This window comes from Capricornis sumatraensis, chromosome 6 (genome assembly GCF_032405125.1).
Source record: "Capricornis sumatraensis isolate serow.1 chromosome 6, serow.2, whole genome shotgun sequence".
Taxonomy (NCBI): domain Eukaryota; kingdom Metazoa; phylum Chordata; class Mammalia; order Artiodactyla; family Bovidae; genus Capricornis; species Capricornis sumatraensis.
In genome coordinates, this window is record NC_091074.1 from 57,173,181 (window position 1) to 57,195,641 (window position 22,461).

The 22,461-nt window shown below is 37.5% G+C and overlaps 1 protein-coding gene across 1 annotated transcript in view; it reads right to left on the reverse strand.

Moving 5' to 3' along the window:
* Positions 1-22,461, reverse strand: part of ALDH1A1 (aldehyde dehydrogenase 1 family member A1) — a 54,977-nt gene that overhangs the window by 28,847 nt on the left and 3,669 nt on the right. Inside the window, exons 2-3 of the mRNA XM_068973701.1 lie at positions 11,418-11,522; positions 2,208-2,348 (exon numbers count right to left, since the gene is read on the reverse strand). Of these exons, the coding sequence (XP_068829802.1) occupies positions 2,208-2,348; positions 11,418-11,522 (246 nt within the window). The remainder of the gene's footprint in view (positions 1-2,207; positions 2,349-11,417; positions 11,523-22,461) is intronic.

Consider the following 22,461-nt stretch of genomic DNA (forward strand, 5'->3'; position numbering starts at 1 on the left):
CTTTGCCAACAAAGGTCCATCTAGTCAAAAATATGGTTTTTCCAATAGTCATGTATGGATGTGAGAGTTGGACCATAAAGAAGGCTGGGCACCAAACAATTGATGCTTTTGAACTGTGGTGTTGAAGACTCTTGAGAGTCCCTTGAACTGCAAGGAGATCAAACCAGTCAATCTTAAAAGAAATCAGTCCTGGGTATTCATTGGAAGGACTGATGCTGAAGTTGAAACTCCAATTCTTTGGCCACCTGATGTGAAGAACTGACTCATTTGAAAAGATCCTAATGCTGGGAAAGATTGAAGGCAGGAGGAGAAGGGAACAACATAGGATGAGATGGTTGGATGGCATCACTGACTTAATGGACATGAGTTTGAGCAAGCTCTGGGAGTTGGTGATGGACAGGGAAGCCTAGCGTGCTGCAGTCCATGGGGTCGCAAACAGTTGGACACAACTGAGCGACTGAAATGAACTGAATATTTTGAATAGTTATGTGCTAGGGAATTTTGAAAACACTGGAAGAAATCCTGTGAGCAATTTTGTGTAACTTCCTCTTTGTAAAAGGCGATTTAAAAAAAGAGTTGAAATGAGTTGCTTAACGACATAAAATACGGGTAGAAAAGGTATTGAGATTCTGGTTTCTAAACTTTAGTGCCCTTCTGTCTCATTCTGAGGGCCCCTAGTGAACCAACTTTCCAGGAATTGGTCACAATTTGATATACGCACAGCTTGTGAGATTGGTGCTTAGTCTCTTTAGTCAGATCAGGGTTCCAAGAAGATTTTACTTGTTGCATGATACAACAGTGGGTGTCTATTTACTGTCAGTGACCATTAATAATCCCTCGATAATCATTTTTAATTTTTACATTCCGTGTGGATATTCTCACACAATTCACACAAACTTAAGTAACCTCTAGATATTTTTTAATCCATGAGTTTTCTTCCACAAAATTCTGAATTGTGAAACTCTGAGTTTTGTCACTAATACCATAATTACTTGAATGGTTAGTCTGTAAAGTTCAGCATTTTTTAATCTAGTGCCCTAATGGTTTTAGGATGACTATCTCTTCTTTTCCTCCTTTTCTTAAGGAGAACTTTTAAGACTTTGGGGCCTGATGTTCTGCTGAGGCAAAAATGTACAGGTGACAAACTCTTAAATCAGTTCCTTGTCTGTTGTACAATATTCTGTCTCTGTAATTCACAGATTAAATAAATTAAGGAAGCCAAGTTTTAACATATTCTGCTTTCCTCCTATAGGATATTTTCAGTTAATGTTATACTGTGTATAACTTCTAATTCCATACTTTTGCATATTTTATCCTGAATCTTTGATTGGATAATAAACAACACTTTGATTAACTATAACTAACAATGTTGATTTAAAAAAGAAAGCCTTCCTGTTACTGCAAGTTAGGGTTCTAAAGGCAGTAAAAGCTTACTCTGAAATCTTCTGTTGCTGTTGCCCTGTGTTAAATTGGCTTCTCAAGGAGAAAACAAGGAAACACCCCCTCTACCCATTTTATGTGCTAATCCATATAACTGCTGAAATGTTTTTTAAAAGGAGTATACATAAAAATAACATTTTTATAAACACATGAATGGATTTTTCTTTATTACTCTCTCACCTACAAAAAGCATATAATTTAATCAAGGCCATTGTGAATGTGTATCAGTTCATTTCAGGAGGGGAAAACGTGGCCACTTATTAACTGCTTTGGTAGGCTAAGACTGAAGAAATAAGAGTCATTTTAAAGAAATATTCTGGGCACCTTTAAGAAAGTCCATGAGATTTTTTTCACTCAGAGTTCAGTAGTCAAGTAAATTCAAGAAAGCTAGTCTATTATTCTAGAATCTTCATGCTGCAGATGACCTTGTTAAAGACTCAGAAATTCTACAGTTAAGGAAAGAAATTTGTTTAATTTGTTTTAACTCAGCATCTGCCAAAGTTTAGACTGCAAAATCTATTTTGGGAGTAGATATTGACATCATCTAGGACCCGAGTGCAGAGTACTTATTGTCTGAAAATAAGCTCAGTGGTATGGTTCATATACAAGAGCTGGTAGAAGTTTTTTGTTTTGTTTTTAGAAAGTACATTGTTGCTGTTGTTGTTTAGAGAGTATGTAGTGACCACTAACAACAAAATAAGTTACCAATCTGAACTATGAATGCTTTCTAGAGATTTTGAGTTCTGCCCAGTTCAGTTAATACTCACCGCCAGGAGCAGACGATCTCTTTCAATTAAGTCAGCCAACTTGTTTAACAAGCGTCCTCTCTCTGAAGCATCCATAGTACGCCATGGAGAGCCAATCTGAAAAGCCTGTCTTGCAGCCTTCACTGCTTTGTCAACATCCTCCTGCAAGTCAAAGTGAATTCAATTAGTGGGCTAAATATATTCATAAATTCAATGATAATAACCATATAAAATAGACGAGAGTTCCTCACAAGCTGTGTCTTCATCAGCTCAAAGTCCAGCACATTGTACAGACTCAACTACTGTATATTAGAATTATACCTGCTGCCTACTTTTTGGAATGATGAGTGCCATATACATAGCACATGCATGATTTCCTAGAATAGAAATACTGTATTTTAATAGTTGCTGTCATTGGAGTGTTTACCTTACATCAGGTAATGTTCTAATTGCTTCACACATATTAACTCATTTAATTTTCAATAGCTTTATGACACAGATACATTTTCTATTTTACAGATGAGGAAACTGAAGCAAAAAAAGAAGGTTGAGATTTGCTCAAGCTCAGTAGCTGAAAGTGGCTAAACTATGTTTTATACAGAGCCCAGCTGGCTGTAGAATCTTAGCTCTTCATCACTACATTTTACTGTTTTGGTGACTTGGTTGCCAAAAGTTCCAGGGAAACTCAAGATCTTAAGCAGTGAGTATCTTCTTGGATCTCTGTTGATTTTATGGGCTGGGTACTCTCATGAAGAACCTACTGAAGGGTGAATAAGAACTGTGTTTTGCTGTTGAAGAGTAAACATTATAAACATGTCCTCAGTCCTCTTGTGCAGAAGGAAAAAAGGCATAGAGGCAGCAGGGTCTGGTATAAAGAAGGGTCAGTATATTACAACCTCTCATTTCCCAACTGGTCAGTTTCTTACTATTAAGACATTGCTTTAATGATTAATTCAAACAAAAGTAATCAAGAAGTTTCACACTCAGTCTAGGCTTCTTGCCTTCATTAGTGTGTCTTTCCTCACACCTTTTCCTAAACTGGTTGACTCCTCCCGTTCTCTCCTCCTCTGCCTCAGTTAAGTGCTCTCCCTGACCACTCACTCCCACAGATCTTTGGTCAGATCCATGAGCTCCTATGGAATCCATCTGCTACAAAAACCACCACCTCTTCCATTACTACTTCCTGTGTCCTTTTTCCTTCCCCCATCAAATCAGTTGCAAATACTTTAAACACATACATCATCCCAGTGTTCTTTTGTACATCAGTCTGTTCACTCTGTGAAGCTATACAAACTCCACAAATCGTGTACCTCTTAGGCCAGTGTGTTTTCTTTTGGGTAGGAGTGATAGTTCCCTGAAAGAAACTGAAGAGAAAATTGTTCTTTTTTTTTTTAAGTTGCCCAAATTAAACTGAGCCCATTCAACAACGGTATCTTCCCTTGAGGAGGCATGGATCTCAGATTAATATTCCCTGTCTTTTATTATATTTAGTTAAGAAGTCCCAAACTGGAAATTCCCTGGTGGTCCAGTGGCCAAGATTTGACTCTTCCACTTTAAGGGGCACAGATTTGATCTCTGGTTGAAGAACTAAGATCCAGTGTAGTGTGGCCAAAAAGTAAAAAAAAAAAAAAAAAAAAAAGTCTGCAAATTAAAATACAAGCAAAGTAAATTATTTTTACAATATTTATTGCCACACTAAAATGATCTTGGGCCAGAGAAATATTTTAGAAGCATAATCTGGTCTAAGTGGTAATATTATCACAATACAGACTACAAGCAAATATTCTTTCACTGTAAGCATCATACACTTGTATATATTACTGTTTAACATTTGAGGGAATGACGATTATATACAATAAAATAAATGTATTATTACTCTCCATTCCTAAGAAATGCATATATATATATATATATATATATATATATATATATAGTTCCTATTTTGAGCATTCAGTTAACCACATTGATTGCTTATATTTAGACATTGTTTTAGGCCATAGGTTCTCACCTTCTCCAAATCATTTTGGAAGAGTGCTATTGAAAAACATTAAAGGCAAACTGCAAGAATCTGAAATTGCCAGCATGATCTGTAGATACCACAGCTTATAAAATACATGCTCTGTGTTTAAAAAGGTCTGTATGACACAGCTTTCCTGGGATCCTTCTGCTCAGTGTTCTATCATCAGCCTTAGCCAAATATGGTTTATCATAGGCATTCTGGCCTCTCAAAGGGATATGGAATAATTGGCTTCAAGACAAGTAACTCTGCCATATGGAAAATATGTTCCTGGAGAATGCTGCTATAAATAAGGACAGTTTTGTGGTTATATTCTTTAGATCATGCTTCTCCTTTTCTCATATTTTATCTTTCAGGCACAGAAATAGAGTAATGGTAGTTAATATATAGCTCTGGAACAAAACAACCCAGATCTGAATTCTGGTTCCTCACCTATTAACTATGTAAGTTTTGAAGTATCCATCTATTCATCCATTTATGATTTGCTAAACACTGACGATTTGCTAAACACTCTGTTCTGTAGCATTCTTATCAGGTTGCTAACCATAAAATAGTGAAGTAACAAGACCAACCTTTGGAAAATCCTAATTGTGTGGGAGAAACATACAACCACATAATCACATCATTATTATAAACCATGAGAAATTTGGTTCAGTTCATTCTGAAGTGAACTATATTATTATATGACTTCTCTAACCTTCCGTTTTCCTATCTTTTTAAAAATGAATATTTATTTATTTAAGCTGTGTCAGGTCTTAGCTGTGGCATGTGGGACCTTTTGTTGTGGCACACAGATACCCTAGTTGTGGCACACAAGCTTAGTGGTTGTGGCGTGTGGGCTTAATTGCTCTGCTGCACGTGGGATCTTAGTTTCCCAACCAGCTATTGAACCTGTGCCCCCTGCATTGCAAGAAGGGTTCTTAACCATTGGACCACCAGCAATGTCTCTTCTTATCTTTAAAATAGGGATAATTTAGCGCACGTGCTTCCCAGGTGGCTCGGTGGTAAAGAATCTGCCTGCCAAAACATGACATGGGCTCATTCCCTCAGTTGAGAAGATCTGGAGAAAGAAATGGCAACCCACTCCAGTATTCTTGCCTGGAAAATTCCATGGATGGAGGAGCTTAGCAGGCTACTGTCCAGGGGCTAGCAAGGAGATGGATACCACTTAGCGACTACACCACCACCATAATTTACCTCATGGAGTTGTGTTGAAGACTAAATAAGGTGATATTTGAAACATTTTCTGTGTGACAGACATTTTGTTAAATGCTCATTAAGTGGTAGTGTGTTCTATTGGAGTTGGAGTGAGTCAAAACAAACAACTCAGCAATTCTAGTGTATTTTAATACTTCCTTTCAGTTTTCACTGCCCTGTATTATTTTAGGCTATCATTTTGCATTGTTGCTAACCCTCCTAAGTCCATTCTCTTCCTTCCTCAGATTGTTTGCCTGCTGTGTGCTTAGTCACTCAGCTGTGTTCAACTCTTTCTGACCCCATGGACTGTAGCCTGCCAGGCTCCTCTGTCCATGGGATTTCCCAGGCAAGTATACTGGAGTGGGTAGACATTTCCTCTTCCAGGGGATCTTCCCAACCCAGGGATCAAACCTGCATGTCCTGTATCTCCTGTACTGGCAGGTAGATTCTTTACCACTGAGCCACCACTTTATGGTCTTGCCTATTTCTACCAGGCTAATCTTCCTCAAATAATTTGACCATATCACTTTTCCTTCCCTGTATTTGCAAATTCTCCCTTTTGCCCACAGTCCTGAAGCCAGTCTCCTTTTTCTGATTTTCAGGGCCTCTCATTTCAGGCTCTAAGTCATCTACTCAAACTTGTGTTTATACGTTTTCTACTCTAGGTAGCCCTCTATTTCTCACAATTGCTTTTGTAATTTTCCGTCCTAGAACGTTCTCCCAGCTCATCCCTGCCTTTCAAAATCCTTCATATTCTTTAAGACCCAGCTCAAATATCACAACCTACCTAAACCTTTGCCAAACTAAACCAGCTTGATAATAGCTACTAGTTAAGAGCTTACTAAGTTCCTGGCACTATGCTACTGCTGTAGTTAAGCATCACAGACTTGGTTTTATAGAACATGAGATGTAGTTATAGTAGAACCAAAATTTGATTCCAAATCTGATTCCAAAATCAGGTTTAGGATAGCTTTTAAGCTATCCTGATAATGATCTCCTTTGCAATGAATATTTACTGCTACCTCTAGTATAAGCTAGGAGAAGGCAATGTCAACCCACTCCAGTACTCTTGCCTGGAAAATCCCATGGACGGAGGAGCCTGGTAGGCTGTAATCCACAGGGTCGCACAGAGTCGGACACGACTGAAGCGACTTAGCAGTAGCAGCTAGTATAAGCTATAATATTTCTTACTCTTTGAGTCTGCGATAGGCAGTTAATAAATATTTAAACATTTTATTATGTATTGTATAATGAGTTTCATTACAGTACATTGATTTCATATAAGGGTGCTCCTTATATAAATAATCTTCCTATATTGATATTTATAAAATAATTCATATCTTAATTGATTCCATTACATAGCACAGCTTTTACATTAATCAAACTATTAGATATAGAGGTTTTAAAAAATATTATTATTATTATTATCCCAAGACTATTATTGCTTGGATTTTTAATCCAGGACTAGCATATCCAAAGACATAATTTTTAAATAACTAGGAAACAATTTGATACATTAACTCAAATTTTCTACCATCAATAGCGCTTTTACCTCATAGTGTTTAAAGTGTTCCTTTTTTTAAAGTAAGGGACCCCAAGTTGAACAGAGGAAGTTAAGGAAGGACTGAACTCATCCATTCCTGCCAGACCACGCATTTCCATATTACATTCATCCATATTTGGAGAAAATAGTTATCAGACCAGTTTTACACCTGTCACAGACACTTACTGTAATGGACATTTACTTTTATCCCCACCAATTATTTGCTAGGTCATGCTGTAGTATTAAAAGCAGCTTGTGGGATTAGGCGATATAGCCTAAAAGAGCCACTGAAGTGAAAAGAAAACAGTTCCCACCCACATCTGTGCTTTGCTTTGTAACCTCCATTTGTTCTTGCCCCTCCTCCTCTCTTTATAATACCATTGAAAGGCTGTATGTAGCCCATTGTTAGCTCCATTCTACTCATAAATTAAATCCTTAAAACCTCTTGGCTCATTATCTAAAGAGTCAGTTCCAGAATATTAGGTTTACTGTGACCCTGTAATTTACTCGATTTGTACCTTCACTAAGCAACGTTAGAAGTTACTATACATTTGTCGGCAAACTTGTGAGAACAGCGATAATTATTTAAAAACAAAAGCTGGTTGATTATTTCAGAAAAGAATATGATGACAGGAGCACTGGATCTCAAGCAAACAGTTGCTTGCTATGGACAGTTTATACCATAAACAATCTAACTTGAGAGATCAGTATTCAGCCAACTCCATTAGCACAGTGACCTGATTTGAAGCTTTGTTGGACGTTAATGAATGTTTTTAATGTACATTTGCACAGACAGTTCTTCTCTTCGACAAGCAGCAGTAACCGTCAATAAGCAGAGAGCGAAAGGATAATCGCTCTTTCTAAAGCTTCAGGTGTGATCATCAGCTTTCCCTCCCGCCACTTTATAAAGAGGGTAAATCTCACCAACGATGCCAAGCCCTCAGATGGCCTGACAAGATTTCACCTGGAATTCCAGGCACAGATTTGTTTTACTGAGGAAACTCATTCCAGAAGCTAGGGGCCAAGTGAGATGTCCAAGGCCCCACAGCTAAAGAATTAAGAAATGTTTTTTACTTTCTCTAATGCAAACTGCAAATGGTTCTGCGGTCTCCCTCCTGAGAGGCCAGGACACCTCTGGAGAGAAAGAGTAGGCAACCATCAGGGGCTCAACTCTGCCCTCAGCTTGCCTGTTGTTGCTTTTCCCACCTCTTCAGGGTTGTCACAGCCACTCAAGCAACTAGGATATTTGAGGTCATGTAATGCCTGGAGAATCCCAGGGACAAGGGAGCCTGGTAGGCTGCCATCTCTGGGGTCGCACAGAGTTGGACACGACTGAAGCGACTTAGCAGCAGCAGCAATGCTGGGTTGGGGGCTTCCCCGGTGGCTCAGTGGTCAAGAATCCACCTACAATGCAGGGACTGTGGGAGATGCAGGTGGATTCCTGGATCAGGAAGATCCCTTGGAGGAGGGAATGGCAACCCATTCCAGTATTCCTGCCAGGAAAATCCTACTGAGCCTGGTGGGCTACAGTCCACAGGGTTGCAAAGAGTTGGACATGACTGAAGTGATTTAGCACAAACAGAATGCTGGGTAGATCTCTAGGAGTCTCTGATTAAAAGCTATTTTTCCATATTGAATGTGAAGAACCAATTTTTCTCTTATTTCTGGGAATGGCTCATTGGGACCCACGGTTCTGCATTTCCTGAGTACTTTGCCAGGGATCATCAATACTTCTCTGCCCTATTCAGTCTTGCACCATTTCAGAGAGATGCAGAGGGATTGTCTTAGCACAGTTCCCAATCATTAACTTCCGTACTTGTCAGAACCCCTGCCTCCTGTTATATGTTAATAACACCTGAGAGGAGATACAACTTATGATTTAATATATTTGTTCAGTGGTTCTCAAAGTATATTCCCTTATCCTGATCCCAACAACATCAGCTTCAGCTAAGAATTTGTCAGAAATGTAGGTCCTCAGGTCTCACTCTAGAATTACTGAAACAAACTTGGGGATAGGTGGGGCTCAGGGATCAGTGTTTTAAGTACCACCCCCCCTCCCCAGAAAATTCTAAAGCATTCAAAATTTCTAGAATTACTGCTTTAGTCAATAGTCAATTTAGTACTAGATTTCTGAGATGTATGAAATATATAGAAACAAAACTTGATAAAGGAGTAAATTATTTCATTTATTCGTTACTTATAGTGTGTTAGATACCATGGGCATAAAGGTGAGATGTAGTTCATCTCTACAAGTTCACCTCTAAACCAAGTTCATCTCACGTCTTCGATCTCTACAAGAAGCATATTGTCTCAGACAAATTAACCAATAAGCAATAAAACACAAGGTTTAGAATATACATCAACGTGGTGCTCTATAATGACATAGAAGAGAGCAATTATACCTGGAAAGGTTAGAGAAAGCTTAAAGAAGTGTGAAACCTATAACAATGGAGGCTTCATTATATGCCTGGCACTATTAAAACACTTCACTTACTTGTTTTCTTCTTTTTTTCCAATTCTTTTGTGGGGAGGGCAGTCAACCACAAGGTATGTGGGAGCTTAGTTTCCTGACCAGGAATTGAACCTGCACCCCATGCACTGAAACCATGGAGTCTTAACCACTGGACCACCAGGGAAGTCCCCCATGTTTCCTTAGTTAAACTCCCCCAAGTTTTTTCTATCTCCCTCTTTTATACAAAAAGGAATAGAAGTGCCAAAAGGTTAAATGATAAATGCAGCTGTGGATCTTTTGTGCTCTTATCACAGATGATGACTTGAACTTGGTCCCAAGGACAGTACCACGGCCATCGTCTAGAGGCAGTGGCCAATATGCAATGTCTGGGGCCTGGTAAAGGCTGGAACTCTTACACTGATAGGGAAAAGTGGAAGCCAGAAGCAAAGATTTTTTTCCCCATAGTCAATGAGAAACCCTTGAGGAATTTATGCATGGATGAACTCTGGTATATAGAAAGTGAAATCTGAAAGCAGATGACATGTGTCTCCATTCTATTTTGTTTCTACTTCTCAAGCCCTTGACTCCTCTGTCTAAACTCTGCATTCTTGCCCCTCAAGGCATGGGTCTTTTTTCTTCTGATAATACTGCAACCTGAATCCAGGGCCTTTCCTAAATCCTAAAGAGCCCTTCAGGTCTATCACTGTTTTCAAATAGGTTTGCAAGGTGTAATATCTTGAGATTAGTTGATTGGGAAGAAGATAAGGAAAGAATGGAGAAAGGACGAGAACATATGACTGCTGCCATGAACTGACAGTGTAATACTACTGAAAGTAGTATTAGCCTTGAGTTTTGCTGAGTTTTCATCTTCCAATAAGTAGTCTTTTCATGTAGCAAAATAATTAACCTCTTTATATCTTACATGACAGAAATTAAAATCTTGATAAGAGCTAGACAACTAAAGACCAGAAAAATCTTTTCCAATTAAACCATATTCTTTTTAAGATATGTGTTCAGATAAAAAATCTGAAGGCTTCTAATGTCTTCACTCCCTGACCTATCTGCCTACAATGCGGGAGACCTGGGTTCAATCCCTGGGTCGGGAAGATCTCCTGGAGAAGGACATGGCAACCCACTCCAGTACTCTTGCCTGGAAAATCCCATGGACAGAGGAGCCTGGTAGGCTACAGTCCATGCAGTCACAAAGAGTTGGGGACAACTGAGTGACTTCACTTCTTCTTCTCTTACTTTAATAATATTAACAAAGAAAGAGAGTAGCCCCGCTGGTCACAGGTTCTGGAGTCAGAAGCACGATTCAAATCAGCATTTGAATGCTGATTTCATTATGTATTAGCAATATCATCTTCAGGAAATTACCCTTTTATTTCTGCTATTCTATCATCATTTGTAAAACTGGCTAGCAATAGTACATAGGGTTGCATTGTGTACTAAATTTTTTTAAAATCAATATTAAAAATTATCACCATAAAAGTTAGCTTTTGTTGTTATATTATTAGCTAAAAAGAAACAACACAATTTGTGATTCAACTTAAATCCTTTAAAATTCAGTTTTTTAGGTACTGATTAATGTTAATTCAATGCTTGTTATTGCAATGACTTGGCAATGTATTGTTACCAAAGTCCTGTATTAAAATTTTTTTTTAGTTTCCTTTTGTCACTTAAGAAAAATGTTTTATATAAATAAAGGATTTCTCCACTTTTTAAACCTATGACCACTCACTTCATATGCAGTCTGGTCATTCAATAAATATAGATACTATTTAAATTGAAAAACAAGCAAGGAAAATAATATGAAAAGAAACTCCACACCCAGAAGAACAGGCTCATCATTATTAACATGACTATTGAGTACCCTTTATGTACCAAGAATATTTCCCCAGATGCCCTGGAAACCATATTTTCATGACATGACTGTTTGAAGATGGAATAGGGGTTAGGCACTCAGAATGGTGAGAAACAAAGAAACCTGGCATAAAATGCAAAGAGTGTTACAAAACTCACCTTATCTCCTTCTTCCACCTCACAGAGTTTCTCCTCAGTTGCGGGATTAAAGACTGGAAATTTCTTACCACTCACTGAACTATGCCATTCATTGTTTATGAAGATCTGTAGACAGAGGGAAGGTAAGTAAAAAGGCATTTAAATATCCAGCCAATTTCAGAAACTTTTTATAAACTTAAACTAAAGCACTAAGTGAACCCAATGTTACAACCTCACCTCCCTCAGCTACTTGCCTTCTCCAGGAATTTTTTTGACTGTTTAAAACATTTTACACACAAACACACACACGTGTGCATATATAACACACTAAAATAAAGTAATACTTTACAATTTCACTAAGATATGAGGTCATTTAAAGAACAGAAAATACAGACTGGAGAAAACAATTTAGAGAAAGATGCTGTTATCTTAAATAACCATGAATTTGAGGCAAGAGTGAAGGCTTAATTGGGCTTGATCTTTATGAATCACTGTCTATTTTCCACTTCAGATTCTGAACATGCTCATCTTGGGCTACTGGTGATTTGGTATGGTAAGTGACTATTTTCTGATCCTTTAGCTTACTGTCTTAAAAGTAGCCTGAGGGAGGATTTTAAAAGAAGATTGCTTAGGAAAAAAATCAGTTAGTGACATTTCTTCATTGACTTTTTAAAGACATAAGGGTTTCATTCTTCTTTTTAAAAGGTTGTCTAGTAAATTATTTGTCCTCAGATGAAATCAGGTACTAGATTTCTTAGTTCTATCTATGAAAAAGAGACTTGCATCTAAAGAAACAGGTGGTCCAGAAAATAATTGAATTTTGTTCTGTGTACACAAAGAGTAAAAATATTAAGAAGTGTTAGTATGTCATTTAAAAAGTCTGTTTCAGTTTTTGCAATGCTGAATTTGCATTTCTTTATGGAAACTATAATACCTTTGATATCTCATTCATCTTTTCACAGAATAAAAATATCTTACGTAGCCAAATTAAGAAGGACTATTTTTGTGGTGAATAAAGTGATATTTTGTTTCTGACAAAAGCTAGAATTTCTTCTTTCTCCTCTCATTCCATTATTTCTTGTTTGTTCTCTTTTTTTCTTATTCATTTTTGAAATACAAAAAAAATCATAAGTACAGTGTTGAATATTATGTATTGTGACTTCCTGTTAGATCATTTTCACAACATAAACTAGTTTATTTAATGTTAAACCACAGGTAATTGACCCATGAAATTTTAAATGAAAGGTGACATACACAGTGGATCTGTAATATATATCTTAACTCAGACACCTCCTCTTTACTTGATATTTAAAGATAAGTTATTAATTGTGCAACTCTGAGGGAGAATGTATTGAAACACTGCCCCTCAAGGTTTAAATTGGTTGTTATGCTAAATACAAATTACTGAACTATTAAAGATTCCCCAGTGACAACTCTCAAGATTGTACATTGTTGATTTAATTATTTATATTGTGTATATTTGAAATAAAAGTAGTCTTTTAAATTAACCTATGAGTTTGCACTGACTTAGCTGTTCTGTGCAGTGTCCAAATTTAGCTTAACATTCTGTCAAATTAATAAGATATGTATTACTATATATCACAAAATGCTTACACATAATTAATTCTATATTCTGTGATTTACAAGATTGTTACTCAAAAAAATTAAAAAATTATTACAAAAGCATTCCCTGTTCTCCTACACGTCTACTATAAAGCTTGTCACTTTTTTAAAAACTCATTTTTAAAGTCTGCCTTCCCTCTTAAGCTGTAAGTTAAGATAAGGTCAAGGACAGTGTGTGTCTTTCTCTGATTTATCCTCAGAACAAAAAAATCCCAGTCAAAGTGTTCAGCACAATCCCAGGCCTCAAGTGATCTTAACCTCAGTGAAGAACTCTTAACTAAATAACTTAAAATTGAATCAAAGAACCGAGAATCCAGTAGTTACATATGGGTAGAATCTATAATATTCTGCACATGTGTCCACTTTGATATTTTGACTTGCTAAAAAAACAAGAGGAAGGATATGTCTCCTTATTTGCCTATTCATGCCAATGTAACCTATGTATTTGGAGGAGTTCCAAAGAATTGTAGCACTAGCCTGGAACGGACAGGAAAAAGATGTGGACATGAGTAAATTAAAGGGGAAGCAAAGCAGTTCAGATAAAGAGACTAGATGTCCAAAGACACGAATATGGAAGTTTGAGAAAGATAGAAGTATCGAGAAAATCCCTGTTTCTCTGATAGGGTAATATAATACAGACGACCATAAAATTCCTATTAGCCTCTATGAAAAAAATATAAACTTCTTAGTTGAACTTAAAGAAAAATAAATTTATATTACAACTACTGACTTGCTCAACATCTTTTGGAGTGAATCAGCATTGTAGCTATTATTTTTTTTAATTTATAATATTTTATTTAATGATAAAATTCATTTTTAAAAGATGGCTGAGGGAGAAATAAAAAACTGTTATATCATTATTGTAAACATAAGATTTAAATATTCAATGAAATTTATCTTTGTTATACTAAGAAAGGTTAGAGGAAATTTATGATGAACAAGAAAATACCATCAACTTATAGTCACAGCTTAATTGTGCATAGAAGCCTGGCTCTGATTGCTTACCCACTTTATACCCTAGATGAAGTTTAAATGATTTTAGCCTACTTGTGAAAATCAAATCTACTTTCAAAGGATAAACATTTATTATCTTTTGATAACAAAGATATAAAATTAATTTGTTCTAAGTTCTAAAGGCAAATTTGAAGCGAAATTCTTCCTTTTTGGGCCTAACAACAAATCTTAATCTTGTACAAATAGTTGAAACAAGTCTAGATACCTAAAACTGACTGCTTTGAAAGAAACGAATACTAGGCTGAATGTGTAAATTTTGGTATGTTTGATAAAGAGTCCTTCACTATATATTATCCTTTTTTTCCTGAAGTTACTGTAGACTTTATAGTTCATATTCTTCAAGTTTACAGTGTTTTCTTTCCTATGTCTTTAGTCCTATTTTTCCCCCAAGAGATCACTGGGAAACACCTTAATCAAAGTGTCCCAAGTTCAGCTCATTGTCATTTCTAGCTTTACACTGCTCTCACTTCAAACTAAGATTCTAAAACTTGTTCTTGCATTCTCTCTCTCTCTTTCTCTCTCTCTCTCACACACACACACATGCACACACCTTCCCTCTTCTGTTGAAGACACACAGAACCCCTACTCATCCTTTTTTAACACTGTGTTCTCTGCTACCTGAAGAAGGGAAAGGCTACCCTCTCCAGTATTCTGGCCTGGAGAATTCCATGGACTGGATAGTCCGTGGGGTCACAAAGAGTAGGACACGACTGAACGACTTTCACTCACTCACTAACTCTGCTGCTGCTGCATAAAAAAAGACACAAAAGACCTTTCCCTGTTCTCCCTGCCCCCTATCTCTGCCTAATTGATTTTTCATCTTATTATAATCTTCCTAAGAAAAAGCAGTTCAAATTGTGTCACCTTCTCAGAATATGTATGTTGTTCTCCCTTCTCAAACTCCTCAGCATGGTGTTTGAGGTGTCTCACCACTTGGCCCCAAGATCATTTTCCAACCTTTTACCCCACTCTTTCCCCTTTGTTTCAGCCTCATTCTACTCTGTTTCTCAGACTGGAGTTTCATTATTTTCTTCTCCTCATACTTCAAGCTCTTTTAAAACGTCATTTCCTCCTGAGGATTTCACTAGTTGGTCCAATTGGATTTAACCTCTTTTTTTCCTCTTTCCTAACATAGCATTTGAATCTCCCACTAATAAATTACTTATTATGTTTTGTTTTGAGTTAAAGCTAGCTATCTACACATCAGCTCATCAGCTAACAAACAAAAACTAAAGACATCATATTATTTGTCCTAGATTCTTTAGCCAGCCTTGCAAATTTCTAATTCTCCATTTTCTCTGCTCTAAAGATAGTATGACCTCCTCCAATGTTATATCTCTAAACTAAGAGAGCACAAAGTCTCCCCCTGTCAGAAATATGCCCAGAATCCTACCCTTCCACAGTGCAATTTCACCAAAACTCTAATAAAAAGAAGGTACAGAATGTATTATATTTTGTTAAGCCTGTGGTGAAACTTTTCATCTCCCACCTAAGTCCTCTTACACTGATAATTTGTGGTTTCAGCTTTTCAATAATATGCTCTCATATATTACAACTTACTTTTTAAAAAAATTTATTTATTTTAATTGGAGGCTAACTACTTTACAATATTGTAGTGGTTTTTGCCATACATTGACATGAATCAGCCATGAGTGTACATGTGTTCCCCATCCTGAACCCCCCTCTCATCTCCCTCCCCATCCCATCCCTCAGGGTCATCCCAGTGTATTACAAATTATTTTAATCCCTTCATACATTCTCTTTGGTGAAAGAACCATTATAATATGTATGTACCATCTATTTTCATTATCAGACTCTTGTATTTAAACTGTACATAAAACTACCTTTTCAGATTAGAGTCAGTGAATATTTTGTAAATGAACATTAAAGTAAGAACAGAAGTTTATCTATCCTCCTCCAGGCTACTAAAGAGATCAGTGGCAGATGATCTCAAATTACCAGCAATTACTCTGCATTATTCAGTTTCCATCTTTAATATAGGGGAACACAGTGAACTTAATTTTTGTTCGAATTTGTGCTTATACTCATATGACACAAAATCATCGTTTTTGTTTTATCAGAAAAGTGTTAGTCAAATAATGAGTAGACGCCTGAGAAATACTGTTAGTAATAGGGAGACATGGAAGATTAGTGAGCTCTGGCCCTGCTTCCAAGTGGCTGTGATCTAAAAGGAGAGTATATTTATATCATGAGCAGTCAGTAAAGAATTGAAGATTGTAGAGTGCAATGACCAAAGCAATGCTTTAATTAGTAAGTTGCACAGAGAAACTCATAGGAGAAAGGAGCATGGCCTGGAAGAATGCAACCTAGAAAATTTGGACTGAAGTGGTAGAAAGAAGGAAAACAAGGAGCAGAGAGAGGGAACCCCCTTGGGATATTTGAAACACAGTCAAGAGATCAGCCCCAAGCAGAGAATTCCAGTGGAAACAAATCTTAGATAAATTCCAACAGTGAAAATTAAACCAGTTAGTGATGGATCTTGACACCCAAGTTACTCTATCCTGGATGTTATAAGATAGTGACAGGATCAAATGGATGTTTTAGAAATACTGATACCAAAAATGGATTTCAGGTAGAGCAAACAGAGTCAGGCTTCTCTGGTGGCTCAATAGTAAAGAATCTGCCTGCCAGTGCGGGAGACACAGGTTCGATCCCTGCCTGGTCTGGGAGGATCCCCTGGAGAAGGAAATGACAACCCACTCCAGTATTCTTATCTGGGAAATCACATGGACAGAGAGGCCTCATGGACTATGGTCCATAGGGTCACAAAAGTTTCTGACAAGATAGACTTAGTGACTAAACAACAACAATAAACAGAGTCCAGGGGATTAGCCTAGAGACCATTTTAACATTCCGGGCATGAGGTCTTAAGCCTTTAAAGAAGAGTGATGTATCAACATAGTCTCTAAATTATCAATGATATACATTCTCCCCCAAACAGCAGCCTTTCAGTATGAAAACAAAATTTGGCACAGATAATGAGATGAAAGAATCTGGCATTGTACCATCCTTTTATTCCCCTTAGCTGTGGAGAATTTACTGGTAGGACTATCTGGATCATCTTGTTCTCTGTTTTAATTTTATCCAGTTTATATATGCCTTATAGCCAACTGTGTAGCTGAATGTTTTTGAATAATCATCCTTCCTATAGTTATATAAAATGGAGATGTATAGGTTAATAAATGTTTATTAAAATGATTATGAAACCATTTTAGGTCTGTTGAAACGATCTATCCTGATTACAACTTCATTTTCCATTTGCTGTTTGCCTTTAGCAAGTTTGAAGGGAAAGGGATCATGCTATAAAAGTAAAAAACAATTATTGGATCCTATTTAACCACTATATTAACTATATTCTCATTATGAAGTTTGGACTCAGGATACTTTTAAATAATATATATGTGCAGTAGACTCCAAGTTCACAATACTGATGGGAAATTATAGATGCCTATGCATACTCTTAAACTGCAAGTGCTTCTTATTTGGGAAAACAATCAATGGAAATGTTGAGGCAACTCAATAATTGATTTTTACTCTTTAAATTTTAGATATGTCAGATTGTAAGAGATACATTATATAAACTTTGATTTTAAAAAAGAAAATGGCTGTTTCCTGAATGTAGTTTAGTGACCAAGAATAAGTCATAATTTTGAATGAAAGAAAGCCTTTCCTGAGGAAAAGTTCTTATATCTTAGTGTGTTTGGTATAAAGCTATAATTCTAAATAAATAGGCACTTTTCTCAAAATATGACTGGTTTAGATGAAGTTAGATTTGTCTAATAGGCAAATAAAACCTATTAGCCTTATCTGCTGAGATTTTGAAACCCATTGGCTTAAAAGAGAAGCCCTGACTCCCTCCAAAAGTCTCTTGGGGTGGTGCCCCAAATTCACCTGATCTATGCAGAACTGTACCCGGGCCAGCAGCTCTGGACACCGTAAGAGAAGCCAGCGCTGTCTTGGTGGCAGAGAGATTTTAACAGATCACATTTTCAACACACAAAGAATCTCTTTTAAGTCATGCCAAGAGTGAGGAAGGTTGAAGGGATTCTCTATTTTATGTCACCTGTGTGAAATTCCAAACCTGACATCCCGAGCCTCGGCTATGTGGAATAATGGGTACAGCTGAAAACGTATAGGAACTGATGCACGTTGTAAATGTGTTAACTTTTCCCCAGCATTAGGAAACTAAAATGTACCAAAGCCCCGGAGGGTGGGAAGTACGGCAGGGAGAAAGAACCAAGATGGGAGAGGGAGACTAAGCAAAAGTCAGGTGGGGGTGTTAAACATTTAAAAGAATCAAAGCTAGATCTTCTGGCAATTATTTTTAACCCAAACCCTGAGGCAGCAAAGCAAAATGTTGAGACTCAAAGTTAAAAAAAAAATCCAAAAGGAAATTAAGGAGGAAATAACAGATGGGAGGAAAATGTTTAACTGCAGTCAAAAGAATGAAAACAAAATGAGAGGGTGGCCAAAACAAAAGTAGGAGAAAGAAAGTTTTTCTTTTTCATTTCTGTTTTATATTACAGTCTGAGTTTAGTAACATGAGTGTATACTCTTTTCTTACTTGTCTTTGGAAGAGCCTTTTCATCCTTTTCACCTCAATCAGGGAAAAAGAAAAGATGCTGAAGCTTTTCTGTTTTGAGCCACATCATCATTTTGTCCCATAGCTGGCAAAAATACTCATCAATAATTTCCATACATTATGTATACCCTATATCAGAGGTAAGCTGCAGAAGCACTGGAAAGTTCTGTAAATATTTAATACTTAACAATACTAAGACCCAGTAATATAATTGCTTGCATATATACCTTCCTTCTAAAGAGAGTGGCAAATGTAGAGCATAATTCAGCTGTTTGATATTTACATTTCTTTGACTTCTGAAAGAGTATTCAGAGAGCAGTGGAAATGGTCAGTTAATGGAATCAGGGTGAGGGAGAGAGTTGTTCAGACAAAATTTTAAGAAGTGCGATGTTTATGCAAATGCCCAGTCAAGAAATTCACATTAATAATTCCAACATTACAATAAAGGTATCAAGTAGAGATATTATAATATCAGAAAGTCAAATATTAGCAACATTTTACACACCTTGCAAGCAATGCTGGTATTTGTGAGAACTTTTGACAGACAGACTCACACATACTTACACACTAATGCACATATATACTCAAAATGTATCACTATGATGAAATCCAGTTTACACAAAAATTTACTTTTCTGATTTGTTTATTAGCAGTGGCTCTTAATTAAATGTTTAATAATGAAGTAATTATTGCCCATATTTTGTGGAACAGGGCTCAATATGGCCACTTCAATCTAATAAACATATAACGCATTTGGCCACAATTATAATAGCATCATGAATACCCAAACCGCCACAATTCTATGCTAGATAATTGCCACTTTAAGACAAGTCCATGGCCATTTTATCAATGCCAGTATTCCCAGGAGTGTTCTTTTATGCTGCTCTGTGTTATATCATCCCATAGATTACCCAGACCATTTTAGAGATACTAACTATGGACTTCCCTGGTGGCTTAGACGGTAAAGCATCTGTCTACAATGTAGGAGACCTGGGTTCGATCCTTGGCTTGGGAAGATCCCCTGGAGAAGGAAACAGCAATCCACTCCAGTACTATTGCCTGGAAAATCCCACGGACAGAGGAGCCTGGTAAGCTACAGTCCACGGGGTCACAAAGAGTCGGACACGACTGAGCAACTTCACTTTCACTTTCACTTTTCAATCTAACTTTGGGTTGCTCTTCAAATGAGTTGTTTCTCATACTCTTCAGGAGTTTTTCTCACCCCACCCCCTTATTCTGGCAAGTAGTGACAAATATGTGAAGTTCAGTTTAAGGAAACCCTGTGAACACTTGTTCTGAGAGCCCTTATGAAATGGGAATAACACCCTCTTTTAGGGGATGTGCTATTTACTTTAGGATTTTGTTGATAAGATTTTCTTAAAGCTAGGCAGGTATCTGAGAACAAAACAGTTTGCCAAGACACAGTCTTCAGAGATGAGTTAAATATTACATTCTTAAAGAAGGTTTATATCCCAGGAAAAAAATCAACGTTGGTTCCATCACTGGCTTGTGGCCATGATCTAGTTCTTGCAGGACTTGGCACTTTCTGAAGGAGAAAATAAATACTTCTGACCTGGCTGGGTGTGAGTGGACTTTCCTATTTCTCCCAGAAAGTGTGACAGCCACTTTCTGGGAGAAACAGGACGTCAGGTCCCTAATTCAATGGTGACCACTGTGTAGGTAAAGTTATAAGGCTGACTCAACGCTTTTAGACAATTGCTGCTGGTCAACAGACCATGCTTTAAGTAGCATCAACAAATCCTAGAAGTCTATTAGAAATCCAGAATACCAGATCTCACCTCAGACCTATAGCATTGGAATTTGCATTTCAACATGATCTGTAAGTGTCATTTACATAATTAAATTTGAGATTATACTGCTCTGAAGTATCTTCTTTCTACTAGTCCACCTGTTTAGGGATCTGGCGTCCAAATCATCTCTCTTCTCTTATCATCCAAATTTCCATTCTCTCAGTCAGAGTAAGGAATGAATGATACAAGTCAAGTAACAGGTGCAAAAGCACTTGTTAGAGACAATCTAATGAGATTCAAATACTAAATACTGCTATTTTCAGTGTTGAGGGGAAAAAATGAACTCTCGTGGAAAAGAATCCGATCTGAAATGAGAAGATTCAGCTCATTCTGTCTTTGCCTCTTAAAAGCTGTGTGACCTTGAACAAGTCACTTAAGCTATCTAAGCTCAGGTTCCTCAGCTTTAAAATGAGACATCTTCCCTATCTCCTTCCTGGCAGCTCATTATGAACTTCAAATGAGACCAACAGATGAATGTAATTTTGAACTGTGACATGCAGTGCAAGCATTTGATTTGCTTACATTGGCAACTGAAAATTTTTACAATTCTAGGAATCATCTTGGGAAGGAGAGGGTTAAAAAGAGCCTGGACCAAGCAGCTAATAACTAAGTGCCAGGCACTTTCCACAAATTATCCTAATTCTCACAGCCACTTTCCAAGGTAGTCATTATTATTCCTAATTTACAGACAAGGGAACTGAAACTCAAGGAGCTTAGAGGCTTGGCCAAGGTCATATCATTAAATAAGTAGAAGAGCTGGAAATCGAAGCCGAACTTATCTTGTTAAGCTGCCTCACCTTGCAGCCATCCCGCTATTTGTTCAACTGCTTCCCAGCCAAGACCAAACAAAATATTCCATCAGTCAGAGGGAAGCTAAACGATCTCCCAAATGAAAGCAGTGCCACGGCACAGTCATCTTTGTCTTGAACCTAAGTCCTGTCCTGTTTTAAGCACCCCTCAGTGGTTTGCTCAAATGAAACCCATCAGGCCATCTGGCAGCAGCCTCATCTCCAGTCTTATCCGGGCTCTCTCTTTCTCACTTCATTCCAGCCATGGTCAGCTTTGGATAGTTCCTTGAATATACCACGCCCTTGTCCACAGACGTCCCTGCAGGTGTTCCTACTCTGGGCCTTTGGTTCCTCAATTCCATGGCCACCTTATGTCTGCCTCCCTCAGACTTCCCTTAACTGTCCCCTTCCTTCCTAAAGAGGCTGTCCCTGACACCTCATCCAAAGAAAGCTCTTCTCCTCATATTGGCTCAGCTTTCAGTTTTCCTCTTTTTAGTTTTCTTCCCACCCGCTCCAGGAATGACAAGCTCCATGAGGCAAGAATCATCCTTGCTTTCTGATATCATAAGACCTAGCAGGGAACAACGCAATGGTTTGGTAAATAAAGGGATATAAAATGAGAGAGAGGAGGGGGAAAAAGGAGAAACGAGCGAAAAGAATGGGGTATTTGGAAATGCATGTGGCCTGAACTTGTTTGTTTTAAGAATTTAAAGGGAGATAGTGATGAAACACACACACACACACACACACACACACACACACACACTTTAAATTGTGCCTAGCACATAGTATTCAATGATTCATAAACGTTCTTTATCAAAAACATATCTTTAACCTACATGGGTTAAGTAATAATACCAGAAAACTGGGGAAATACATCCTCCTCCAAGCAAAATTTATTATTTCCTAGGAGTTGAAGAAATGCAGTTCTCACAGGAATAGCACACCTGTGTCATAGTCTTCTGCATCACGGCCTCTCCCAGCTCAAACCCCACCTTTTCAATCAAATTGGAAAGTCTGTTTGTTTCCAACCTTTCTTATTGTTCTCTTCTTTTTCTAAATTGGTGGCAAACTTCCTCCTGTTGGCCTGGAAACAGCTGAGCAACAGCTGGAAAGGCTCATAGGCATGTCCCCTCTAGTAATCAGGAATGAACAAATGAAAGTCAGAATAAAGATAGACTGGGATGCCAGCAACTCCATGTCCCAAAGTAGTGATACTGGTCTTA